Genomic DNA, 22,394 nt, shown 5'->3' on the forward strand with positions numbered 1-22,394 from the left:
AAGAGGACCAGTACAAAAAACACCCTATGGTGGCCAGCAACAAGCATAAATAAAACTGTCCATAGGACCAAGATACAAAAAGACGACCAATGAAAAAATTAAGTCGAGCATGCTGCGCCTAGAGCGGCAGCAAAACCAAGGCTTCCGAGGTGTTTGGCACCAACCAGCACCCATAAGGATAGCTCGTCGATGAAGCTTCTATGCACCTTGCCAATGGTTGGCGAATCTCCATCGAAGATAACTCTTTCTGTGCAACCAAAGGCACCATGCTCCCAAAATAATGGCATTGTTGACTCCCTTTCTCTTGTTTCTGTGCACCTGAATGGTCACTATTCCCCACCAATCAGCAAAATTAGTATCCTCTGGTCCTGGAGTTAGGTGGCCCATACCAAAGGGGGAGAGGATGCTATGCCAAAACTGCCTGGCGAAGACACAACCAATCAACAGATGCTGAACTGCTTCTTGCTCTTGTTCATAGAAAGGGCATGCTTTCGGATGGGGAAGACCTATTTTTTGCAGCCTGTCAGCTGTCCAACACTTATAAAGTTGACCTTTGATATAGTCCTATTTTAATCAAGTCATCCCTATCCCCAACACTTGCTCCAACACTAGTTTGAACACTAGTGACTAGTCATAACATTGTTGTACATGTGCTTAATGGGTCCAACATACTTCGTTAGAACTTTATATTTGTCCAAAGTCCACCACATAACATTTCATGATATTTTAGCATAAACCTTCTCCAAATCAATAAAAAAACATGTGTAGATCTTTCTTTTGCTCTCTATACTACTCCATCACTTGTCTTATTAAGAAAATGGCTTTCATAGTTCACCTTCTGAGCATGAAACCAAATTGGTTCATAGTGATCCGCATTATTCCACGAGAAAGATGCTGGACAACTATCTCCCATAGTTTTAATAGTGTGGTTTATCAACTTAATTCCGTGGTGTACAACTTCGAATATCTGCCTTATTCCAAACTGCCGTAATTCCAATCCAAGAAAATTCATAGCACAGGAAAACCAAAAATATGATGCAGTCAACGCCTTGGGAATAAAATAAGATAGCTCACTTATGCGTCCTACCCTCTTTCATTACCAACACATGGGTGAAGAAAGAGTATCATATCCTTCACGATTAATAATAAGTATCAGTGGCTGGAATTATGGCTAAATTTAAACGGGCAAGAAAGGTGATCCAAGGGTGGCATAAATCCCTCCCCAATCTAGCTAAGTTGATTGTTAAGGTGAAAATGATCATTCAGCTTATGGACTTCATTGAGGAAAGCAGAGACTTAACGATTCAAGAATGGAATTTTAAGGATGTTCTCGTTCATCATTTGCATGATCTTCTTTCCAAGCAACGAGCATACTGGAAACAGAGAGGCCAAATCAAATGGGCTACTTTGGAGGATGCTGGCACGAAATTTTTTCACGCAAATGCCACTACCAAGCATCGTCATAACCTTATTTTGTCTCTCGTAGACGATAATGGCATTGTTGTTACCTCTCATGTGGACAAAGAAGATGTGCTCTTCCAAACCTTCAAAGATAGATTGGGGACCTCTCAACAAACGTCTATGGTATTCAACTTGTCTTCGCTGATTCAGCCAGTTAGCAACCTGTCAACATTGGAGACGCCCTTCTCCCGCAGCGAGATAGACCAGATCATCACAAACTTACCTACAAATAAGTCGCCAGGCCCTAATGGTTTCAACACGGATTTTGTGCGTAAATGCTGGCCGGTGATTGCTTCAGATTTCTATGAGCTTTGTGATAAATTCTATGATGGATCCATCTGCATGGATAGCATTAATGGATCTTATATGACTCTCATCCCTAAACATAGTTCTCCTGCCTCGGTGGGAGATTACAGGCCGATATCCCTCCTCAACACAAGTATGAAAGTGCTGACAAAACTTCTTGCTAACGTCTTCAGTTGGTGATTACCAAATTAGTCCACCAGAATCAATACGGCTTTCTGAAGGCAAGGACAATTCAGGATTGTTTAGCATGGGCTTTTGAATACATCTCTATCTGTCACAAGTCGGGCAAAGAAATGGTGATTCTAAAGCTGGATTTTGAAAAGGCTTTTGATAAATTAGAGCATGCGGCTATCATTGACATATTGAGGCATAAGGGCTTTGGGACCAAATGGATCCACTGGATTTCAATGATTTTAGGATCTGGTACATCACAAGTACTTTTAAATGGTGTCCCTGGAAGACGTTTTCACTGCAGGCGCGGAGTCTCTTCTCTTTGTCCTGGCAGCAGATCTCCTTCAGTCAATTATTAACAAGGCTAAAGACTGTGGCATTCTCAATCTCCCAATCCCGCATTCATGTGGGGTTGACTTCCCGGTTATTCAATATGCAGATGACACTATTCTGATCCTGGAGGCTTGCCCTAGACAACTTTTCTTCCTCAAAGTGATGCTTAATTCATTTGCAGACTCCACAGGCCTCCATGTGAACTATCACAAATCCAATATTTATCCCATCAATGTCTCAGATCAGAAATTGGCAATCTTAGCAAATACGTTTCACTGCAAGGTCGGAAATATGCCTTTCACGTATCTCGGGCTTCCTTTGGGTCTTAAAAAACCCAAATTGGGAGCGTTCCTCCCCCTCATTCAGAAGATTGAAAGAAGACTCACATCCACTTCTATCTTTTTATCTCAGGCTGGCAGATTACAAATGGTCAACGCGGTATTCTCCTCTCTCCCAACATATTTCACGTGCACCCTGAAACTCCCAAAAACAGTGATCAAGCAGATTGACAAATTCAGACGGCACTGCCTTTGGAGAGGAGCAGACATAAACGCAAAAAACCATCTCAAGTCGCTTGGAAAGCAGTCTGCAAACCAAAAGCCCAGGGGGGGTTAGGCGTCATAAACCTTGAGTTGCAAAACAAAGCTCTTCTTATGAAATGTCACCATAAATTTTATAATAGAGCCAACATTCCGTGGGTTAACATTATCTGGGCCAATCATTACAGCAATTCTTTACCTTCAGTTAAACCAGTTGGTTCATTCTGGTGGAAAGATATCCTCAAAATTCAAGACGTATTTAAGGAATTAGCCCGGGTGGAGATTGGAGATGGAAAAATTACACTTTTGTGGCATGATAATTGGGATGGTTTGCGCAAATCTGTAAGATTCCCGGAGCTTTGGTCTTTTGCCTCTCTCAAAGACATCACCATTAATCAAGCAAGGCTGGCGTCGCCGAACGAAATGTTTCACACTCCCCTGTCTGCCGAAGCGTTTGAGCAGTTTCTTGCCCTACAAGACATTCTGACAAATCTTCAGTTGCATGATCACAATGATAAATGGCTCTGCATTGCCTCTTCCAGTTTGTTTTCTTCTCAGAAGGCCTATTCTCACATGATAGGTAACCAACCGACTCACCCCCTCTTTTCCTGGTTGTGGAAATCCAAATGTCAACCTAAGCACAAGGTGTTCTTCTGGTTGCTGCTTAAAAATAGATTGAATACCCGCTCTTTCCTCAGGCGGCGTTCAATGGCATTGGACTCTTTCACTTGCGATAACTGTATTCTTCAGATGGAAGAGACGGTTATTCATCTTTTTTTCAGATGCAACTTTGCTTAGAGATGTTGGTTATTATTGGACATCCGTCCGCCTCGAACAACGGATCTTCTTCATACCTTGATGAGGATTAGAAGGAGATGGCAAGTCCCATGGAGGTTGGAAAGTGTCATCATTATGACGTGGTGCATTTGGAAGAGCAGAAACAATTGGATTTTCAATGAGATCCCACCCACAGTTAATGAGTGCAAGGCAATGATTATGAAAGAAATGTTTCTGGTGTGTCATCGAGTCAAGCCTTCTCTCAAAGGGGAAATTAGTAATTGGTTGCAGAATTCTGTATTGTAATCCTTCCTCTTTTTTCTTTCCTTTCTATGTAATTTGCATTTCTTGACACTAGTTTTCTTTTGAGTTAATAAAATTACTGTAGGTCCTCCCTACAGTACCTTCACTTCAAAAAAAGTATCAGTGGCTGGAAATGCAACTTGCTTTCATTCTGGTTGATAACAATACTACAAAACTCAGCTTGCAATAGGTTTGTCTTACTTTTCAGTCAAAATAACAGAATCAGGACCTGGTACCGGACAGCATAGATTTTTCAACTACAATTACCAAGCATGTAATTTTTCACAACTAATTAAGCAGTTTATGTATGGGTTTTTAATTTGAACACAATGGTGTGACTGAGTGGGTGTGTCTTGTATGGGTTCCTCCCCGTTTTTTTCTTCTTAATGTGATGATGAGTACGTGTTGGAGAAAAAAAGTTTGCGCATGGGTTAAAGCATTAACATGTTAGCAGATAAACATCTCGCAATCACCAGATAGGAAGCAACATGGTTAAACAGAGCACAAATAGCTTGATAAAACAGTAATTACATGGAAAGAGAAGCATGTCTAACCTTGAACTCTGCATCAGACATATTGTAGACATTGCTTTCAAACATGTTGAGAAAATTTTCAACTCTGGCATCCAGATTAGCAGGATCCTATTGAAATTGTACTGAATTTATTAGAGCCGAAGAGTAATTACACGTTCAAAAGAAGCACTAGAACTGTGAAGAGGATATTTTAAAAATAAATAACAGAAATGGATAAACTTTGTAATTAAGTATATTTACCTTCACCGTTGACTGGATTATAAATTGCAACCCACGGACACCTGAATCATTTCTGGGCGAAACACAGGTACACATTTTATTGCCAAATACATTACACAAAAATAAAAGATTCTCATGTAACCATAAAAATAAGAAAGGGTTCCTTGTACCTTTGCCTAAGAAGCGCTATGTAGCCAAGTTGCTCAACTGATCGCAATTGATGAAAAGCTGGCTGCTTGCCAACAAGAGCAAGTAGTTGAAGTAGAACATTTTGCTTAACATTATCCTGATGAGTCTGCAAATATGATTCTTATAGCGTTATGTTGTGTAGCAGGTAACAAATCCAGAGTCCTGGCACAATGTAATTGATCCAGGCATGGTACAATGGAATTGATACGAGCATGCATAAAATTACAGAACAGGACTACGTGAGCGTCAACTATGTCGCACAGTTAACATGGTGTAGCACTATGATATCCATTAGGTTAATCACCTAAATTTACTACTATATGCAGATTAAACATATGAATCTTTCAATAGCACATTTTTAGAATCAATTGGTATTACTTAAGAGGTACTTCTCACTGAAAACAATCATTCAAGAAGAAAAGTATAGAAAGCATGCCTGAATATAGTGCAGAAGAGCAGAATTTTCATCTTGGTGATTTGAGCACATTGCTGGATAATAGTATCTCAAACCCTTCTCAAGCTTTACAATCCTCTTGGCAAGATGCTGCGATGGGGATAGTGGCTTGCAAGCACTAATTGGTGCATTGAATAAGACATCTTCAACATGTTGAACGATATTGTTTGCTTCATTGGGTTCAATATTACCTGAAAATGATATATGCAGTTAAGAAGGGTAAGAATGAAGAGTATCGTCAGTCAAGACAGAAAATATGAAACAAGGGTATTAAATCAAATTCTTTTGAGGATGTATCAAATATTCCAGTCAACTAAATAGATAAACCTGCAAAATAACACTCGATGAAGGTTTTTGATAGCAAATGGGGCAAAAAAATTCCCAGATCACTAGCTTCAAGGTGAGAAAGTGCAGAAAATTCCTCATCCCATGGCCATGTTTGGTCCTCCAGTATTAGCGAACAATAATATAGGACTTGTTGGTATGGCTGCCGAAACTTGAAATTCTCATACTCCTTTGTCATAGCTTCCTGATGACAAAAAGAAAACGTCTTTAGTTCATACAAGTGCATAGAAGAGTCTCGGCTCACAATTGCATCACCTGTAAACAAGTACAGTAATAAAGAAGGCATGACCAGAAGCACCTTTTGATATTCTAGAACACCTTGGGTAACAGATACTATCAACTTGATTATTAGATAATAGAAGTCCCAATTCAAATAACAAGCAACAAATGTATGGCATGTTGATTACCCATAGATATTCAGATAAATTGCTTTACATAGAAACATACTAAAACAGGGTGGTAAAAAAGCTTAGGACACACCCCTTATGGAGGCCGAAAACAAAGAAACCTAAAAGTACTCATGTAGAAAACAAAACAATAGACGACCTTTACCACGATACAAAACATTTATGGCCAAAGACCACGTAGCCCTGCTGCTCCAGCCATACACCAAAGAGAAGCCTCATCTCGATTTCCTGGATGATCTTCGCAATGCATGGTGGAGCCTTATCATAGACACATGCATTTCGATGTTCCACAACATCCAAGCCACAAGTGAAACCAGGGTGTTAAATCCTTTCCTTTGTATGGCATGTGTAAACAGTCCCAGTCACTAATTCTATTAACTTCTCCATTAAAATAACAACATGAAAGAATTTTTTATCCTTACCATGTTTAGCGAATTCAAATGAGACGTTGAGAAGGCTCTTTGTTGTACAAGAGAGAGAAGGGGGGGATTCTGACAGTTAAATTAGAGTTTCAGCCCTGCCGCGGTGCCGCCGCCGGATCTAGATGGCAACAACTTCCCTCCCCTCGTGCAGACAACCATGGCACGACCAGATGAGACTTCCACCATAGCCACCACTTGCCGCGACCTGGAGTGGTTCTCCACCCATGTTGTGGTAGCGTGCCTGAGCCGTGACTGAGCCGTGACAGGCCAAAGGTGGACATCAACGCCGTCAAAGCTACATTCAACGCTCAGTTAGGCATGCACCCTGACAACATCACGGTGACCAAGCACTTCCCTGAGGATTTTTCATCACGTTCAAGCATCAGCACCACCGAGACATGGCAATGGCACGCAGAGACTTCTCTTTCCATGGCCGCCACTTCCACGTTAGGCGGTGGCAGTTGCCACTAAACCGTGACCTTGACGAGCTCAAGTATCATGTGTGCATCTGTCTCGAAGGGATCCGACTCCACGCCTGGAAGGAGAGCATCGCCAAGCGCACAGTAGCGACGTCCTGTGACATGAACTACGTCGAGGAACAGTCTCTGCAGCGGGGGACACCAGGACCCTCAACCTTTGGGCATGGACCTCGAACCCTTCGAGTACGACCAAGGTAACTTGGCTTACGCTTAGGCCATGCTCAGCAAAGCGTGCATATAACTGTAAAGAACATTGTTTTGCACTATAGAGTGCACTGTTTATAGAGTGGAGTTTGAAATAGGGAGTGGGATAGGAAGGCTACTAGAGATAGCCTTACCAGCAGCTGCAACTCCATGGTTGTCCACAGTGGAGTACCACTCCCTGCGGGAAGAGGCCTCACCTTCAGGACCATTGTGCACCTCGACCTAATGGAGGGACCGATGGGCAGGGATGGGTGCACGGTACCGAGGGAGGTCGAGTGGCGCTTAGGCGTCATGGATAGTGAGAGCACAGTATGATACCGCCATGGGCCTCTCTGATAGAAGCAGAAACCCTAACCCTGAAACAGGTTGGGTGATGTATTAATAGTAATATTAGATGGGCCTAGGCCCAACACAAAGTCAGCCACTCATACAATACAATAGACGCACATAGTACATCTAATATTCTCACTGCCACCACGATAGAAGTGGCCACGACAACGATGAACACCGCGGACACTCACGCAAGGAAGATAGGTACAGCTCTCGTCTTTTCCGCAACCTATCATCCCCCCCCCAAAGGGAGCACAAGAGATCGAAACTGAGGACAGGCGACAACAAAGATAGAGGCCCCATCACCATCGAATGATGTCGTCACCTCGCCAGCAGCCAACAGCAGCAGACTATGTCTTTGTCACAGAACTTGGTTCAGCAGCAGCAGCACCTTCAGCTTCACCATGAACTGCATTACACCACCCCCATCCAAACCTTATTCACCATGACATGCTGCAGCTTCAAGGAGAGTCGCTGATTTGCAGTTGCACTGCTGCTGGACTCCAGGACCAGGCTCCAGGCACCGGTGGGATGAGCGAAAGTGGGAGGAGCTGGTTGAGAAGAGGCGGGAAACACCAGCAAGGGAGAGAAGGACCCAGCGGTGGAAGAGAGGCGCGCTGCAGGCCACGGGAGGAGGCTCTCGGAGCCTGTGGAGGTTGGAGGGTGGAGTGTGGAGAAGGCAATGCGTGCGCTCTCATAAAGCACCAGCCACTGCTCCTCCCCCCCCCCCCCCCCCCTTTTTCCACAATGTATATGGTATATATACCAAAACCTAAAGGCCAGCTAAATCGGGTCAAATTCTTTGTGACAAAATATTTCCTTGGGGCCCAACTAGTCGTCCAGACTACTTGTCGGATGATGGATCGTGATTAGTCGCCAATTAGTCGGATGACTAGTTTTTTAATAGGTCTGATCAAATCGAAAGCCTTATCCAGTCCCAGTTTACGGTTAGGACAACTAATCACGATTAATCATGATCACTCGTCCAATCTAATAACACTGACCTAGCGATCGGTGGATGGCCCCACCAAACTTCCTGCACCCTTTGCACTGGCGCTCCAGAAACGGGACTTCACTTATGCCTTCACTGCCCTTTCGCCCAGTTGGTTTGGACACAGGTTACAACCTAGGACCAAAGAGCGACTTTCGATACCTCACAACACACCCCCAGCAAACTTCGATAGCATCAGCAACCGGTTTGAAGCCAAACTGATACACAAAAATCATAAGAGGGACTTCAATGGCATGGTCATCTACATCATGTGGAACTTATGGAAGGAGCTTAACCAGAGAATCTTTGAAAACAAGAGCCTAGCCGCAGAACAGGTGGCAGAGAGAACTGAAGAGTGTCTAGAAATTTAAGCGGGGTTCCAAAATATGTGTAAATCGGGCTCTCTCTGTGGGAGGAGCCGAGGAGGGTTGGCTCTTACCTAGCACCTGTCTAAAGCCAGGCTCAGGAACCTTAGCTCGGCTTTGGTCCGCAATCTTGTACATATACTCTTTTCTTACATAATTGAAAAACAGGGCTCCTGACACTTCGTTCAAAAAATATGGGGTATTTTAATGTGAACCCAGTCCCAACTCTTAAGGGCTCCTAAAAGTTCCAGACATACAACTCACACAAGAACAACCAAACAACATGCAATTTTGCGGGGAACTATTGTCGATTACCTTTATCACAGAAAAACGGTCAGCCTTAACTTCAAATTCTGCAATTTTTCCAATAACAGTCTCCAAAAGGGTTCTCATTTTGTCATTGAAGCCAACCATAGTTACCTACAAGATAGTACAAACATCGAATGGTAAAGGGACAGCCTTAAGTTTCCAAAACGAAAACAAGAAATTCATTTTGTATCATGTTACCCAGTGTCGTAGGCTTCCCGCACTGTGCGGGGTCTGGGAAAGGGTATCTTTAAGCGCCAAGCCTTACCCGCATAATATGCAGAGGCTGGGGCTCGAACCCGGGACCTTCCGGTTACAGACGGTAGGCTCTACCGCTGCACTAGGCCCGCCCTTCCTCATTTTGTATATTAAATATATTCCCTCAATTCAAAATTATAAGGTGTTTTTACTTTTCTAGATACATTGATTTGATTATGTATCTAGACATAGTGTATATCTAAGTGTATGGCAAAAACTATGTATCTAGAAAAGCCAAAATGTCTTATAATTTGGAATGGAGAGAGTAGGTAGTAACCCAATAAATAATAAGTAGAAAAATACATCCGTCATCAAGGAACATCAGGCAGGCACTCTGGTACCATGCAGTCTATGTGAGCACATGAGCGTTGCAAGGGGCATCAGAACTTACAACCGACTAAAATGTGTTTTGTAAATTGTAAAAGCACCAGACAGCAAAGAAACAGTAAAACTTCATACTGTAAAAGTGAGCATGCATCGAGTAAGATATGAGGTATTATATCGGTCCAAGTACTATGTTTTTACACCAGTAAAAAAATACAAAAAATAAACAAATTATAGACTAATATATGTGTGTGAATTACTTGAACAACCAACCTGAAAACCAGTGTCATTTGGCTTAACAACATAATAGAGGCCAGCAACTTGGGCGTCATAAGCTGAAAGCAAAAAGAAAATTGGTGTCATTACAAAAGATAAGAGTGCAAGTCTGAAACAAGTTAACTTAAAAAAAACAGTACAACCTTCCATGATACAATGCCTGACTCATGAAAAAACATGTATCTCAGAAAGCCAACACCAGAGAATAACATTTGTAAAACACATTTCACGGACATCCCATATTGGTATTTTATGTTACCTTTTTATTTCTTTAACTCGTTGTATTAACTGGTGTATATGTATATGAATTATTGCTAAATATGTTCCAATAAGAATTTTTTCACAGTTTCCATTTCTAGTATCTAATACATGTTGTATCCATTAATATACCCATGAGAAATTATATGACAAACAAGTGAAAGAATGCACTAAACAAATTGATCAGCCTGTGTTGGAACTTGGAAGAACCATAACAACAAATATCTAAGGGAGTCATACATACCATAATCATTCAAATAATCCATAAGCAACCTTGTGAATACATCAGTAAGAACTGCCGACTCAGGTGAGCTTTGAGATAGTGGACAGTGAAAATCCATCTTGATATAAGCCTTGGGTGTGAAAAACATTGTATCGGGCTTGTACCAGAGTCTCGAAAATTGTGTCTTCCTCAGCATGGCAGGAAAACTTACCTGGATGTAACAGAGATAGAGCATAAGCAGACAAGATGAAGTTAAGCAGGCAAGCCATTCAAAATATTACCTTTTCCTCTACACTTCTCAGTGAAAGATCACTTGGAATGAAGATGTTACGCTTTGGCAGGTGTAGATCTTCCTCAGGGGCTTTCCCTACCCATTTCTGCAAAATAATTGCCGTATACAAGACACAGGTACTTTTCTAGCTTCAACACAGAAAGTAATGATGTCCAAAAATGTACCTGTATGATTGATGGAGGGACAACTTCGACAGAATATGATGTACCATACCATGGCTCTGCTAATTTTGTTTTCCCTTCAAACTTTTTCGATTCCCAGAATATTCTGATAGGAAATATGGAGAGCAAAGGGAGATTAAAACAGAGGGAGCAAAACAAAAATTGCAAGACAGAAAATAAATTTCTCCATTTGTAATTTGTATGCTCACGTAGTGCCTTGAGAATTACCTTACAGTCTCAGGAGTCAGTTCATTTAAAACATTCTGAATAGCATCTGGTGAAAACTTTGATGGCACAGATGACGCAATCAACCAATCTTTTGGTGGAAAAATCTGTGGTGATAACAAAAAGGGTCCATTAATGGGTGCCATAGTTTACCGTTATTATAAAAAGAAAATAAGCATTTGGGGTAGCTTACAGCCTTACACTATATTAATCAAGGGAACTACCATATCCCGATATAATGTATAAAAATGACATTGTACAACATTTGTATAATTTTGTGTGAATTTGCCTACATAATACATATAGATCAACATTTACCACACTCAGATTGCTATGTGCCTAGACATGACTACCACAATCATGGAAATTGTGAAATGTGTTCTGTGGAAACCAAAGTAGGATGTTTCTACATATTATTTTGGTCCTTCAATGGCATGCAAATTAAAAAATGATGATATATTGCTTTTCTTTCATTCAATAATAAGTTTTACTCACTGTATAGAAGCAATTCACAGAGACAAAAGGTTCAGGTTGCAAAAGTCAAGATATCATTTAAATATATGTGAATTGCATTAAAGTGCATCAGAATCAGATGTTACCAGTTTTTAGTTTCCATTTAAATACATGTGAATTGCACTAAAGTGCATCAGATGTCACCAATTTTTAGTTTACAACAAGCATGTGCAAATAAATCCAGTATACAGAAGGGCAACAGTTGTGAAAATAAATTTAAGATAAGCATAACCGAAGTACCTGCATGTTAGAAGAAATATTTACAACATAATTGATAGGGGGGCTCTTGTCTCGGTAGTGGAATCCTGTCTCACAGATAGCTTGAAGCTTCAAAGTCCAACCAAAATTGTATTAGTATACGAAAAAATACATGTCAACAATCTGAAGCAGAGAGAGAGAGAGAGATCAACATCTGTACATTGTTGTTGAACAATGCATTTGTATTACTTGATCGTTTTATTTCGCCAGTCAGTGAAGCATATAAATAGTTATGCATGCGCGGATGATACAAACATAAATTACTGTTTCAAGACAAGATCCATGTTTAATTGGGTGATGAAGGAACATGCATTACATTGCAAGTATACTCCAAAATCAGATCTGTCTTGTAGGTTCAGCTAACTGCAGTAGAATATATCAGACAACTAGCTACTACACAACAACAACGGTTGAACAAATCAATGAATCATAACATGGAACTATATCTCATGAAAAAAAATCAGTGGAGACTTTTGTTCATATTATAGTGTTAGGCTGGTATTACTGATAAAAGGGTAAGTGGCATGATTGACTAAATTCCAAAATATACTAAAATATTTGTAACAGTCCTTGATCTAGGAGGCGTTTAGAGGGGGTTATATGGGGAATAGAGTAACGGTGGCTGCCCTAGGGCAGGCCGTGCCTAGAGGGAGGGAAGGGGCAGCAGCAGCACCAGCATGCCACAGCTGTCTGGCATAAGGGAAGGCGGTGTAGCCATGGCGGCTGGGAGAAGAGGGAGGGAGAGAGGATTAGGGTTATTGTTGCTCCATCTCAAAGAATACATCTCCCCATATATTTATATCTATAGGGAGGACACGACCCAACTCAACTTGACACACAAGTAACTATAACTTCTGGACTCTTCCAAATCCTAAACCTAGATGGGCACTGTAACGCGCTACAGTACCCGCAGGTACTGTTCACGCTAGGACCATATGACCCGACTTGGGCCCAATACCTCCGTAGCCCGTCACAATGCCCATGACATCATTCCCCCCCTTTTCTTCACAGCATGCCCTTGCATTGTGTCCTTGCCCAGTCATGGACGTCATTCGAAGAAGAAGCTCCTCCTGGTGGTGGCGCATGTTGTTGCTGAAGTGGCACCATGACGATAGGTGTCGGGTTTGGATACGTGACACTTCTCCCTGCTTCCCGAGACAGCACATCCTTGTGCTGGTATCTGTCACGGTTGGAGATGATGTTGTAGCGGTCATCTGTTATTTTTGAAGTGTTGAAGCATGCTTGATGTTGCCGGTTGTGTAGTCGTGGTGGTGGCCATGGTGGTCGCTTGAGGTAGCCCAATGGACTAGCTGGTGTTTGGTACTTTATCACGTCTGCAACACTAGGGTGGTGATGACGATGTTGTAGTAGATGGTGTTGATGCCACGGATGTTGTTGATGGTGTTGCCTCTTAGTTGTAGCGGAGTAACAGCGTTGTAGCTGGTAGTGGCTGTTGAAGTGTATAAATGGATTGGCTACCTTCTCCCATCAGCTTAAGCTTTTGGGTTGAACTGGTTAGTGCGTCCATTCTAACATGGTATCAAAGCCAGAGGTCTCGAGTTCGAATCCTGGCAGAGGCTTTATTTGTGCCTCCACCCATTTTATTTCCACGTTTGCGCCTTTCTCTCTGGCTGCACGTGAGTGGGGGTGTTGAAGTGTATAAGTGGATTGGCTACCTTCTCCCATCAACTTAAGCTTTTGGCTTGAACTGGTTAGTGCGTCCATTCTAACAGTGGCACGGATGTTGTAGGCCATGTTGGTGTTGAAGGCAGCGTCTCGGCGATGCTACTAAGGCTTGGTTACTACTTCTGATGAAGATGATGGTGTAACCCATGGTTTTAAAGTCGTCCGACTAATCGCGATTAGTCAGACTTATCGCTGCTGTAAGGGTGATTAGGGCTACCGACGCGATTAGGGCGACTAGAAACCTAGTCGTCCGACTAATCGCGATTAGTCGGCGATTAGTCATCCGATTAGGGTTGTGTCCGACTAGGTTCTCTGTTTTGGGCTCCAGCAGATGAAGCAGGTATCTGCTCTTTTCCATTTGGGTCGGCCCATCATGGGAACTGAAACTGAGTGCCGCTGCCCTTAGCCCCTTATACAGTCTTTTGCCCTAGCTGGAGCTGAGTGTCGCCGCCTTCATTTGCTTGCTGGACTGCTCTGAGCGTCGCCGCCCTCATCTGCTTGCTGGAGCTGGACTGCTGAGCGCCGCCGCCCTCATCTACTTGTTGGAGCTGGACTGCTGACTGCTGAGCGCTGCCGCCCTCATCTATCGTCGGCCCGTCGCCCTCATCTCTGCTTCGACCTGTGACCTGTCCCTGCTCCAGCATCCAGGGCGCGGCAACCTCTGCTCTAGGCTTCCTTCTGCTCTGTTCAGAGCTCAGACCATCCTCCACTCCCTCCTGCTCTGTTCAGACCTCAAAGGCTCAAACAGAGATGAGCACTTCTGGTAATCCCTCCTCTAGTCTTCTGTCCTTTTGCAATCTAGTATGTTGTTATATATATATGGTCTTGTTATAGATGGACGACTAGGGAGTCGACTAGGCTCGACTAATCGAGCTAATCGACGACTAGTCACCTTATCGGTGCTTAGGCGACTAGAGTCGACTAGCTGACTTTAAAACCTTGGTGTAACCCTTATGTCCGGGAGCGTATTGAGGCACCTTGTTTGTTGGAGTTGCTAATGTCGGGGTGTGGAGGATAGCATACATCAAAGTTGGTGTTATTAGTTGTAGAAGGAATTTGAAGTTGTGCCTATAATGGCAGTGGTGTTGATGATTGATGCTAGGTGTAGAGGTTGTTGTGTGACTGTTGGGATTGTTGTGGTTGTCACTTGTGTATGTTTTGTGTGGCCATCAATTGTACAATCCACGATTTGTGGTGCTGGTAGAGGGACAGCAAACAATCAATGCACATGACGCTTATTGTAGGTGGTAGTGTTGTGGCATCCATTGTTGACATAGATTTGGTGCAGTAGCACGTCGAAGAGGTGGCACCTATGGTTTCTTCTCTCGCTATTGGAGTTGAGTAGTACTATAAAAAGAACTTATTGAGCTCGAGTCCATATGTTGGCCAACCTAAGGATGTCCAATTGCGGTAAGGGGATCGTTGGTTGTTGTAGGTCGGAGTTAGTTGTTGTGGTGGCGGAGGTAGATTCGGTGGATTACCTTGCATGGTTGAGGATGAGGTGGAAGCATCTGGTTCTCGTTGTGAAGCATGATCGCCACGAGGGTAGTAAGGAACTAAGGATTGGTGATGTATGGGTAGAACTAGTTTTTTAGCCTCTTATATTCCCTAGTTTAGCTCCAAATTTTGGCCTAGAGCTCTATTAGTTGTCATAGGTGTTAGAGTACCTGTTTAGGGTTTGGGTTTACCCCATGTATTTACCATCTCACCCTTATAATGGGCTTGGCCCATCTTACACAGTCTATTAATACATCACCCAACACCTTGTTAGGGTTAGAGTTTCCCACATGGTATAAAGCTAGTCTTCTTTCTTTTTTCCTCTTCACCTCCCGCCCAGTCGTCGGCCTCCCCTTCCCTACCCCCAGCGCCTACCCCCCCCCACCAGTCAGCTCCCCCATATAGGTCCCCCCCCGCGCGCCCCTAAACCCTGATCATGTTGAACTTAAACTTTGATCTTTGTTTGATGCATATGCTTGAAATGTTCAAATTTGATTTGTGCCTTGGTTGGATTTGAATTCAAAAGAGAAAATAAAAGGAAAAGGAGATTAGAAATTCAGAATAAAAAGAAAACCCAAAGCAGCACGCAACTCACCCTGACTCGGCCATTCGGCCCAGCTCCCCGCAGCTCGCGCGCCTGCTCCCTCGCTCTCGCTGCCAGGTGGGACTAGCCTGTCGGCGCCAACTCTCTCAGCCGCACGCCGCTCCCTCGCTCTCAACCCTGCGGGCCCCACGCGCATAGCCGTTGTCACCCCGACCTTGCCTGCGAGCCCTGTCTTCCCCTCCCCGCAATCGCCGCTCGCTCGGCGCGCATGCCCGTCGAGAGAGCCAGCCCACGTCGCGCCCCACAACCCTCCCCCAGCTCTTTTGAGCCTCGCGCACACCTGCTCTCTCTCTCCCCTGCCTCATTTCTCTCGCCTGCGGCCCACCTCGCGCACGACTGCTGCCGCCCGAGCTCATCGGTGACGTGCGCCCGCCGTGTCGAACCGCACAGAGCTCCCGCCGTGCCGAACCGCACAGAGCTCCAGACCCCGCACTCTGTTTGACTCGATTCCACTTCTCTGCAACGAATTAGAGCTCGCCGGAGTTCTGGCACGTCGGTCCGCCATGCCTGTGAGTGGATCACGAACGGACCGATCCCCTGGCCCAAACGGTCTGCACCACCAACACTTAGTGCACTTCCCAAAACACGCTTATGAAAAGATTTTAACCCTCGAATACGAAAGCGTTGTTAGTCCTCATGCAAATGCAACATCTAAATATTGTATGAGGCACTAAGTTTCACACAAAGAATTATTATTGACCCCTCATAATAGTACGGCTATCTAGCTACTAATCTGGTAAATTCTCTAAACACCTTGTGACCAGCAAAAGTAAAATCCTGCATAATACATTTGCTTTCATCCATTCCACAACCAATGTTTAAGTCTTCAAGACTTTCAATAAAGCTCATCTCTCTGTGATCCAACCCGCATTCTTATTTCTCCAAGAATTTGTTAGTCCACATACGGTTGTCATTAATTACCAAAACATCACTTAGGGACCTAGATGCTTCACAGCTGCGAGGGCAAGGAATGGCCAAGGTGGCCGAGAGTCGAGAGAGGACGTCATGGCTGGAGTGGCCAAGATAACGGTGCCAAATGGAGGCAGGGGCAGGAGGACGTAGGGTTGGACAACATGGGTGGAGGATGTGGGGCGGGGAAGCGAATGGGGTATAGGGGGTTGAAGTTGTCGTAATGAGCAACCACAGCCCGAGTGGTAAGATCCCGTATGGTGAGCCCCTAGGGATCAAACTCCATAGAGCAGCGGTGGTGAAGCAACAAAACGATAGAAGGTTCTAGATGATGTTGGAGGCAACAAAGATGTTGTTGAGGTACAAAGGACCAAGAAGGACCGTGTACCTACTGAGGTGACAGGCAGAGTCGACCCAATACTGACAATGGAGTAAGGGAAGGTGGGGCTATGGGGATGGAGTAAAGCGACAGCTTTGGGGTCGAGAGTGGTGTGGAACGAGGCACCGGAGTTGGCAACCCAGTTGATGGGAGGAGGGGTTGGCGAAGACATGGGGTGCGAGAAGAAAGCCAAGGGAGGTACCCCTAAAGAGCCACCGGATGGGGGCTGGGGTCGGGAGCGGCGAGTATGCTGACGGCAAATATGGGTGGTAGTGTGCGCCGAAAAAGCTAGTCGTCGTGAAGGGAGACGTGCACACGGTAAGGAGGCACGTGAGCCGCGACGGAGCGAAGGAGGGGCATCGAGGGAGCAGGTGCACGAAGGGTTGCACCGACCGAGAGGGTCGCGCCGCCAGGGAAAGAGGTGTCACCGAGGAAGAGGGTGCAGGCGGAAGACGCGGCCGCGCCGAGGAAGGAGAGGGTGACGGCAGACACGTTGGGTGACGTCACGGGGCAGGCCGTTCCGGGAGGGAAGTCAATGGCGACACAGAATGGTGCAGACATGGATGGGAAGGCGTCGAGGCCAGAGCAGAGGAGGACAAGCGTGTTGCGCGCTGCAGGTGAGGGTGGGAGCAGGTTTCGCACTGTCGGAGAAGGGCACAATGTGCTGGACGGTGCCTGGACGACGAGCTAGGTGGTGCCGGCGACACAGAAGACAGAGCGTGGGCGACTGGATTCGGCGGCAACGGGTTGATGCAGGGGGAGGGAGCTACGGGCTAGAACAGGGGGAAGAGAAAGTGGCCGTCGTCAGGAGGGAAGTCGAGGGGCATTCGGTTGCCGGCCATGGGAGGGGTAGTGCCCCATGGTTGGAGGGGAAGGAGCAATGGAAGCGGCGGCAACGGCTGGATGGGTGACTAGGAGGGCGCGGGCAGGCCACGCATCCAGGCGCGAGGAGACGCAAACCAGCGACGACATCGGGCACAGACCGAGCCACCGAGGCTAGCATGGGGCCGCGGTGGGCAAGGCGCGAGCCGAAAGCGAGGAAAGAGGTGGGCCAACAACGCCGGCCGCTGGGGCGGTCGGAGCAAAGCAGGAAGGGTCGTGTCACTACGATGACTACATATCATCAAATAGCTGAAGAGTAAAGGGTTGGTGCCTTCCAGTTTGAATGTTGGGATTCCATAAATAGGCGAGGATGCACCTTGTAACAGATTCATGAACAGAAATAACTTCAAACCAAATAGCCCATACCTCCTCTTCTTCCCTTGTCCTGTCGATTCCTAGTCTTCTACCTTGGATTCTTCGTCGCCGCCGACTAGGTCAAGATGTGACAAGTTGGTATCGGATTCAGTTTGGGCACGTGTGGTTCCTCCCTGTCTACAAGGAGTTTTCTTGTGCCTGTGTACCTCTCCGACGAGTTCGTGCTCTTACCATCAGTTCATCGCCACGGCAGGTGATGGCTGGCATCTCGGAGATGGAACAATGTCTGGCTGAGAAGTTCGACGGGACCATCAAGTTGTCGGATACAACACTCAAGGAACATCCAAAAAGGATGACTCGACTAGATGAGGTCACCAACAAGTTGGTCAGCATCGAGAAGAAGCAAGATGAACAAGACAAGTCAATGGGTTGTATTCAGGCCAAATTCGACATCTCGATGAAATCATTGGCGCAGATGCAGCAAAAACAGTCTAAAGAGTCGGGTATGATGGGTCATCCTTCCGCCACTGTTCGCATGCCGAGAGATGGATTGATGGGGGCCAGGCCACCTCCTATTGGGGCTCCTCTGAATGGCTCTTCTGTTGGACCTTCCATTCCCAACCAAATATTGATTCTATTCTGAATATGGCGACAAAGAATGACTCTTCTGTTTCACGATCATGTTTGCCGAAAATGGATTTTCCTTGTTTCGATGGATCAGATGTGAGAGTGTGGTTGGATCAGTGTGAATCCTATTTTACATTGTATTCGATTCCTGGTTATTTCAGAGTTACTGTTGTTTCCCTCCATTTATCAGGAAAGGCTTTGTATGGGGTGGATCCTAGCACTGGTCTTCTCCCAGCCCTACTACATGTAGATCACTCCGAGGCTTCCAATGTACTGCAAGAGAGACAGTCATTTTTGACAATGATGAAGACAATTTAGCCCAAGTTCAAAACAAGATGAAACAACAGGCTGATAGACACAAGACATTTCGTGAGTTTCAGGTTGGTGAGTTGGTGCTTCTCAAATTATAGCCTTATGCTCAGCCTTCAGTGGTTAGTCGACCATGTGCCAAGCTATCATTAAAGTTCTTTGGGCCCTTCAAAGTGCCTCAGCGAATTGGCCAAACTGCTTACAAGTTGGATTTACCTGAGGATGCCAAAATTCATCCAGTCTTTCACACGTCTCAACAGAAGCCTTTGTATGTGTGTGTGGATTGCTAGGCCGATGATACAGGGGCATAAATAGGCGAGGATGCTCCTTGTAACAGATTCATGAACAGAAATAACTGAAAACCAAATACCCCATACCTCCTCTTCTTCTTCGCTTGTCATGCACTCATGTTGATTCATGCTCTTCTACCTCGGATTCTTTTTCGTCGTTGCCGACTAGATCGGGACGTGACAGGCCGACAGCCTAGGGGGGTGGCGACTGTGGTAGGGAGGGAGGAAAAAAGGACCTAGCTAAATACCATGTTGGAATATGTGAAACCCTAACCCTAGGTTGGGAGTATATTATATAGAAAAGTTAGGTGGGTCAAGCCCATTACAATAGGGGTAATTAGGTAAATACACTGAAATAGTAACCTAACCCTAAATAGTAGTCTAACAGTGGACACCAAGGGTATGTTGTTGATCAGACCGAGGGCGGCCGGAGCAGAGGAAGGGTCGACGGCCTGGGGCGACGACTATGGGAGAGGAAAAAAGGTCCTAGCCAGATAACATGTTGGAATATGTGAAACCCTAACACTAAACCTGGGTTGGGAGTGTATTATATAGAAGGGTTAGCTGGGCCAAGCCCATTACAAGAGGGGTAATTAGGTAAATACAGGGAAACCCTAACCTAACCCTCATAGTCTAACAGTGGACACCAACAGTATGTTGTTGATTAGACAGCTACCATTGTTATTTGTATTGTTGATGCCTTTTCCATCCAAAGACCCCCTATATGTATCTATGGAAAAAAAATTGGGGATTAATTTGGATGTCACATTCTATAGATGTCATTGTTGTGGTCCTCTTGCGAGTGAGATTGGCGCCTCTGGATTTAGATCTAGTGTCAATATAAAACTTTGGTGTCGTGCAAAAAAATTGTCCAGCTCTTTTCACCAATGATTCGAGTGTTGTTATAGATGGTGTTGGTGTATAACTGTATATGTTGTCAACGTCAACATTGGTTTGTTGATCGATGCATAATCGTTGTTGACGATGTGGTAGAAGTCGTTTGAATCTAATGACACCCTAAATGCATCCATAGAACAAAATTTGGGGGTAGTTTGGATGTAGAATGCACTAATTGCTAGAGTTTTGAGCGCATTGTTCTTAGATTTGTTCGGGTCTATTGTTGGGAGACATTGGTGTTGTGTTGAACTCTTGTCCAATTTCCTCGTCCATCTGTAGTAGATGTTGTTGAAGCTCAGCATTGTAGTAGATCGAGACGTGCCCAAAGGGTCGATCCGGTCTCTTGATATCAGGTGTAATAGTCCTTGATCTGGGGGCGTTTAGCGAGGATTAGATGGGGTATAGATGAGGGAGGGTGGCTGCCATAGAGCAGGTGGGGCTTAGAGACACGAAGGGGGAGGCAGCCGCAAGATATTGCAGCCGTCTAGCGTAGGGGAAGCAATGTGGCCGCAACAGCTAGAAGAAGGGTAAGGAAGTGAGGATTATGGTTCCCCTAAATTATTCAAGCTTCATCTCAAAGGACAAGTCTCCCCCTTTCCTAGGAATGGGTGTGTTTGCTTGCGTATAAACTCTTTTCTTCTATTAATAAAATTATATGCAGTCCTCCTGCATGTTCGGCAAAAAAAAATATAGGGAGGACTCGACCCGACACAACTTGACTCACAAGTAACCCTAGCTTCTAGACTTTTCCTAATCCTAAACCTAGATGGGATTTGCAACGCACTACAGTATGTGCTACAGCACCCGTGCTGCAGTACTTGCGGGTATTGTTCAAATGGGCTTAGTGGGCATGACTTGGGCCCAATAACTATGTAGCCCATCACGGCTATTTAGGCCCGTAAAATACTCATAGAAACTAAAAAGATCTCTGACATGCATGCGCGAAGCTTCAACTCATCGCTCATGAAAAAATAAAAATGATTTGATTTTGGTAATGTGCAATGTTATTCATTTTTATAATAAAAACATGTATTCCAAACCAAATTACCTCATCAAATATCCACTTAGGAGTTCCAGAGTTCTGCAGCAACTTTATATATCTGAACAATAGTCCGAGAGTATCCTCCATGTGTTCTATCACCAGTAATCAGGTTTATGATCTTCAGTTACATTTAAAAAGTTGATATCAAAATGGCCCCTCAGAAAGTACAACTCACCCTGGCCTACATCTGTGAGCTGAATAACAACGCAGAAGAATGAAAAATCATGACTCCAATCCCCTTCACCAGCTTCCAAACTCATAGCCCATCCTGAATATAGAACAGAACTGGAATTCAACCATGAATCCGTGATGACCAAATAAAGAGGATAAAGAACAGAGTTCTCTTGGAGAGGAATGAAAATGTCAGCAAATAAGTTTCATACATGAAAAAGGCATAACAGCAATAAAGAAATTTATACAGAACTGAGGCAAAACAATGTTGTTCTTTTTCTTTATTCGTGTGAAGTTTGTTTCTCTTTGACTTCATGACTTGTCTTCTTCAAATGTATGGAAAGCAATTTCTTCAGTATTTACTGTAAAGGCTTAAGCTACCATGGTAATTCCTTTCAGCTCTAAGTGATTCCTAACTAATATTAGCGGCACAAGGTTTAAAAAAGACATGTCATACAAAGAGCTACATGGCTATTTATTTAATTACTAAGTTTGTATGTAAAAAAAGGAATGAAACAGACAAAAACATAAACCAACATGTCCATCTATGCACTCTGCAGATAAGTGTAACATACAATAACAATAAAGAAAACAAAAATAGAGCTCTGGGAGTGACATGAACATGATAATATGATATATAAACATCCGGGTGAGGCATTCCCTCATTTTTCCAACCGGAAAAAAGAGGGATGCCTCGCCGGGATGTTTTGCCCCACGTGTGATCAAGCCCAGGAGACAATTCGGCACCTTCTTTCTGCTTGCATCTTTGCTCAGCAAGTCGGCATATTTGGCACAAAATTCTTGCTGCTCTTGGCTTGGGACACCTCACTCCTACAGCTGACGAGGAGTCTTTTGCAGAATGGT

The 22,394-nt window shown here is 44.5% G+C and overlaps 1 protein-coding gene across 1 annotated transcript in view; it reads right to left on the reverse strand.

Moving 5' to 3' along the window:
* The window catches only part of LOC103633315 (zinc-metallopeptidase, peroxisomal-like), a 32,586-nt gene that overhangs the window by 3,887 nt on the left and 6,305 nt on the right, over positions 1-22,394 (reverse strand). The window contains exons 11-24 of the mRNA NM_001347229.1: positions 21,535-21,627; positions 21,366-21,451; positions 11,905-11,991; positions 11,155-11,258; positions 10,930-11,032; positions 10,755-10,850; positions 10,495-10,684; positions 9,990-10,051; positions 9,144-9,248; positions 5,613-5,814; positions 5,268-5,476; positions 4,813-4,937; positions 4,664-4,715; positions 4,445-4,531 (exon numbers count right to left, since the gene is read on the reverse strand). Coding sequence (NP_001334158.1) covers positions 4,445-4,531; positions 4,664-4,715; positions 4,813-4,937; positions 5,268-5,476; positions 5,613-5,814; positions 9,144-9,248; positions 9,990-10,051; positions 10,495-10,684; positions 10,755-10,850; positions 10,930-11,032; positions 11,155-11,258; positions 11,905-11,991; positions 21,366-21,451; positions 21,535-21,627 — 1,601 coding nt within the window. The remainder of the gene's footprint in view (positions 1-4,444; positions 4,532-4,663; positions 4,716-4,812; positions 4,938-5,267; positions 5,477-5,612; positions 5,815-9,143; positions 9,249-9,989; positions 10,052-10,494; positions 10,685-10,754; positions 10,851-10,929; positions 11,033-11,154; positions 11,259-11,904; positions 11,992-21,365; positions 21,452-21,534; positions 21,628-22,394) is intronic.

Source organism: Zea mays, chromosome 7 (assembly GCF_902167145.1).
Source record: "Zea mays cultivar B73 chromosome 7, Zm-B73-REFERENCE-NAM-5.0, whole genome shotgun sequence".
In the NCBI taxonomy this organism is placed as follows: domain Eukaryota; kingdom Viridiplantae; phylum Streptophyta; class Magnoliopsida; order Poales; family Poaceae; genus Zea; species Zea mays.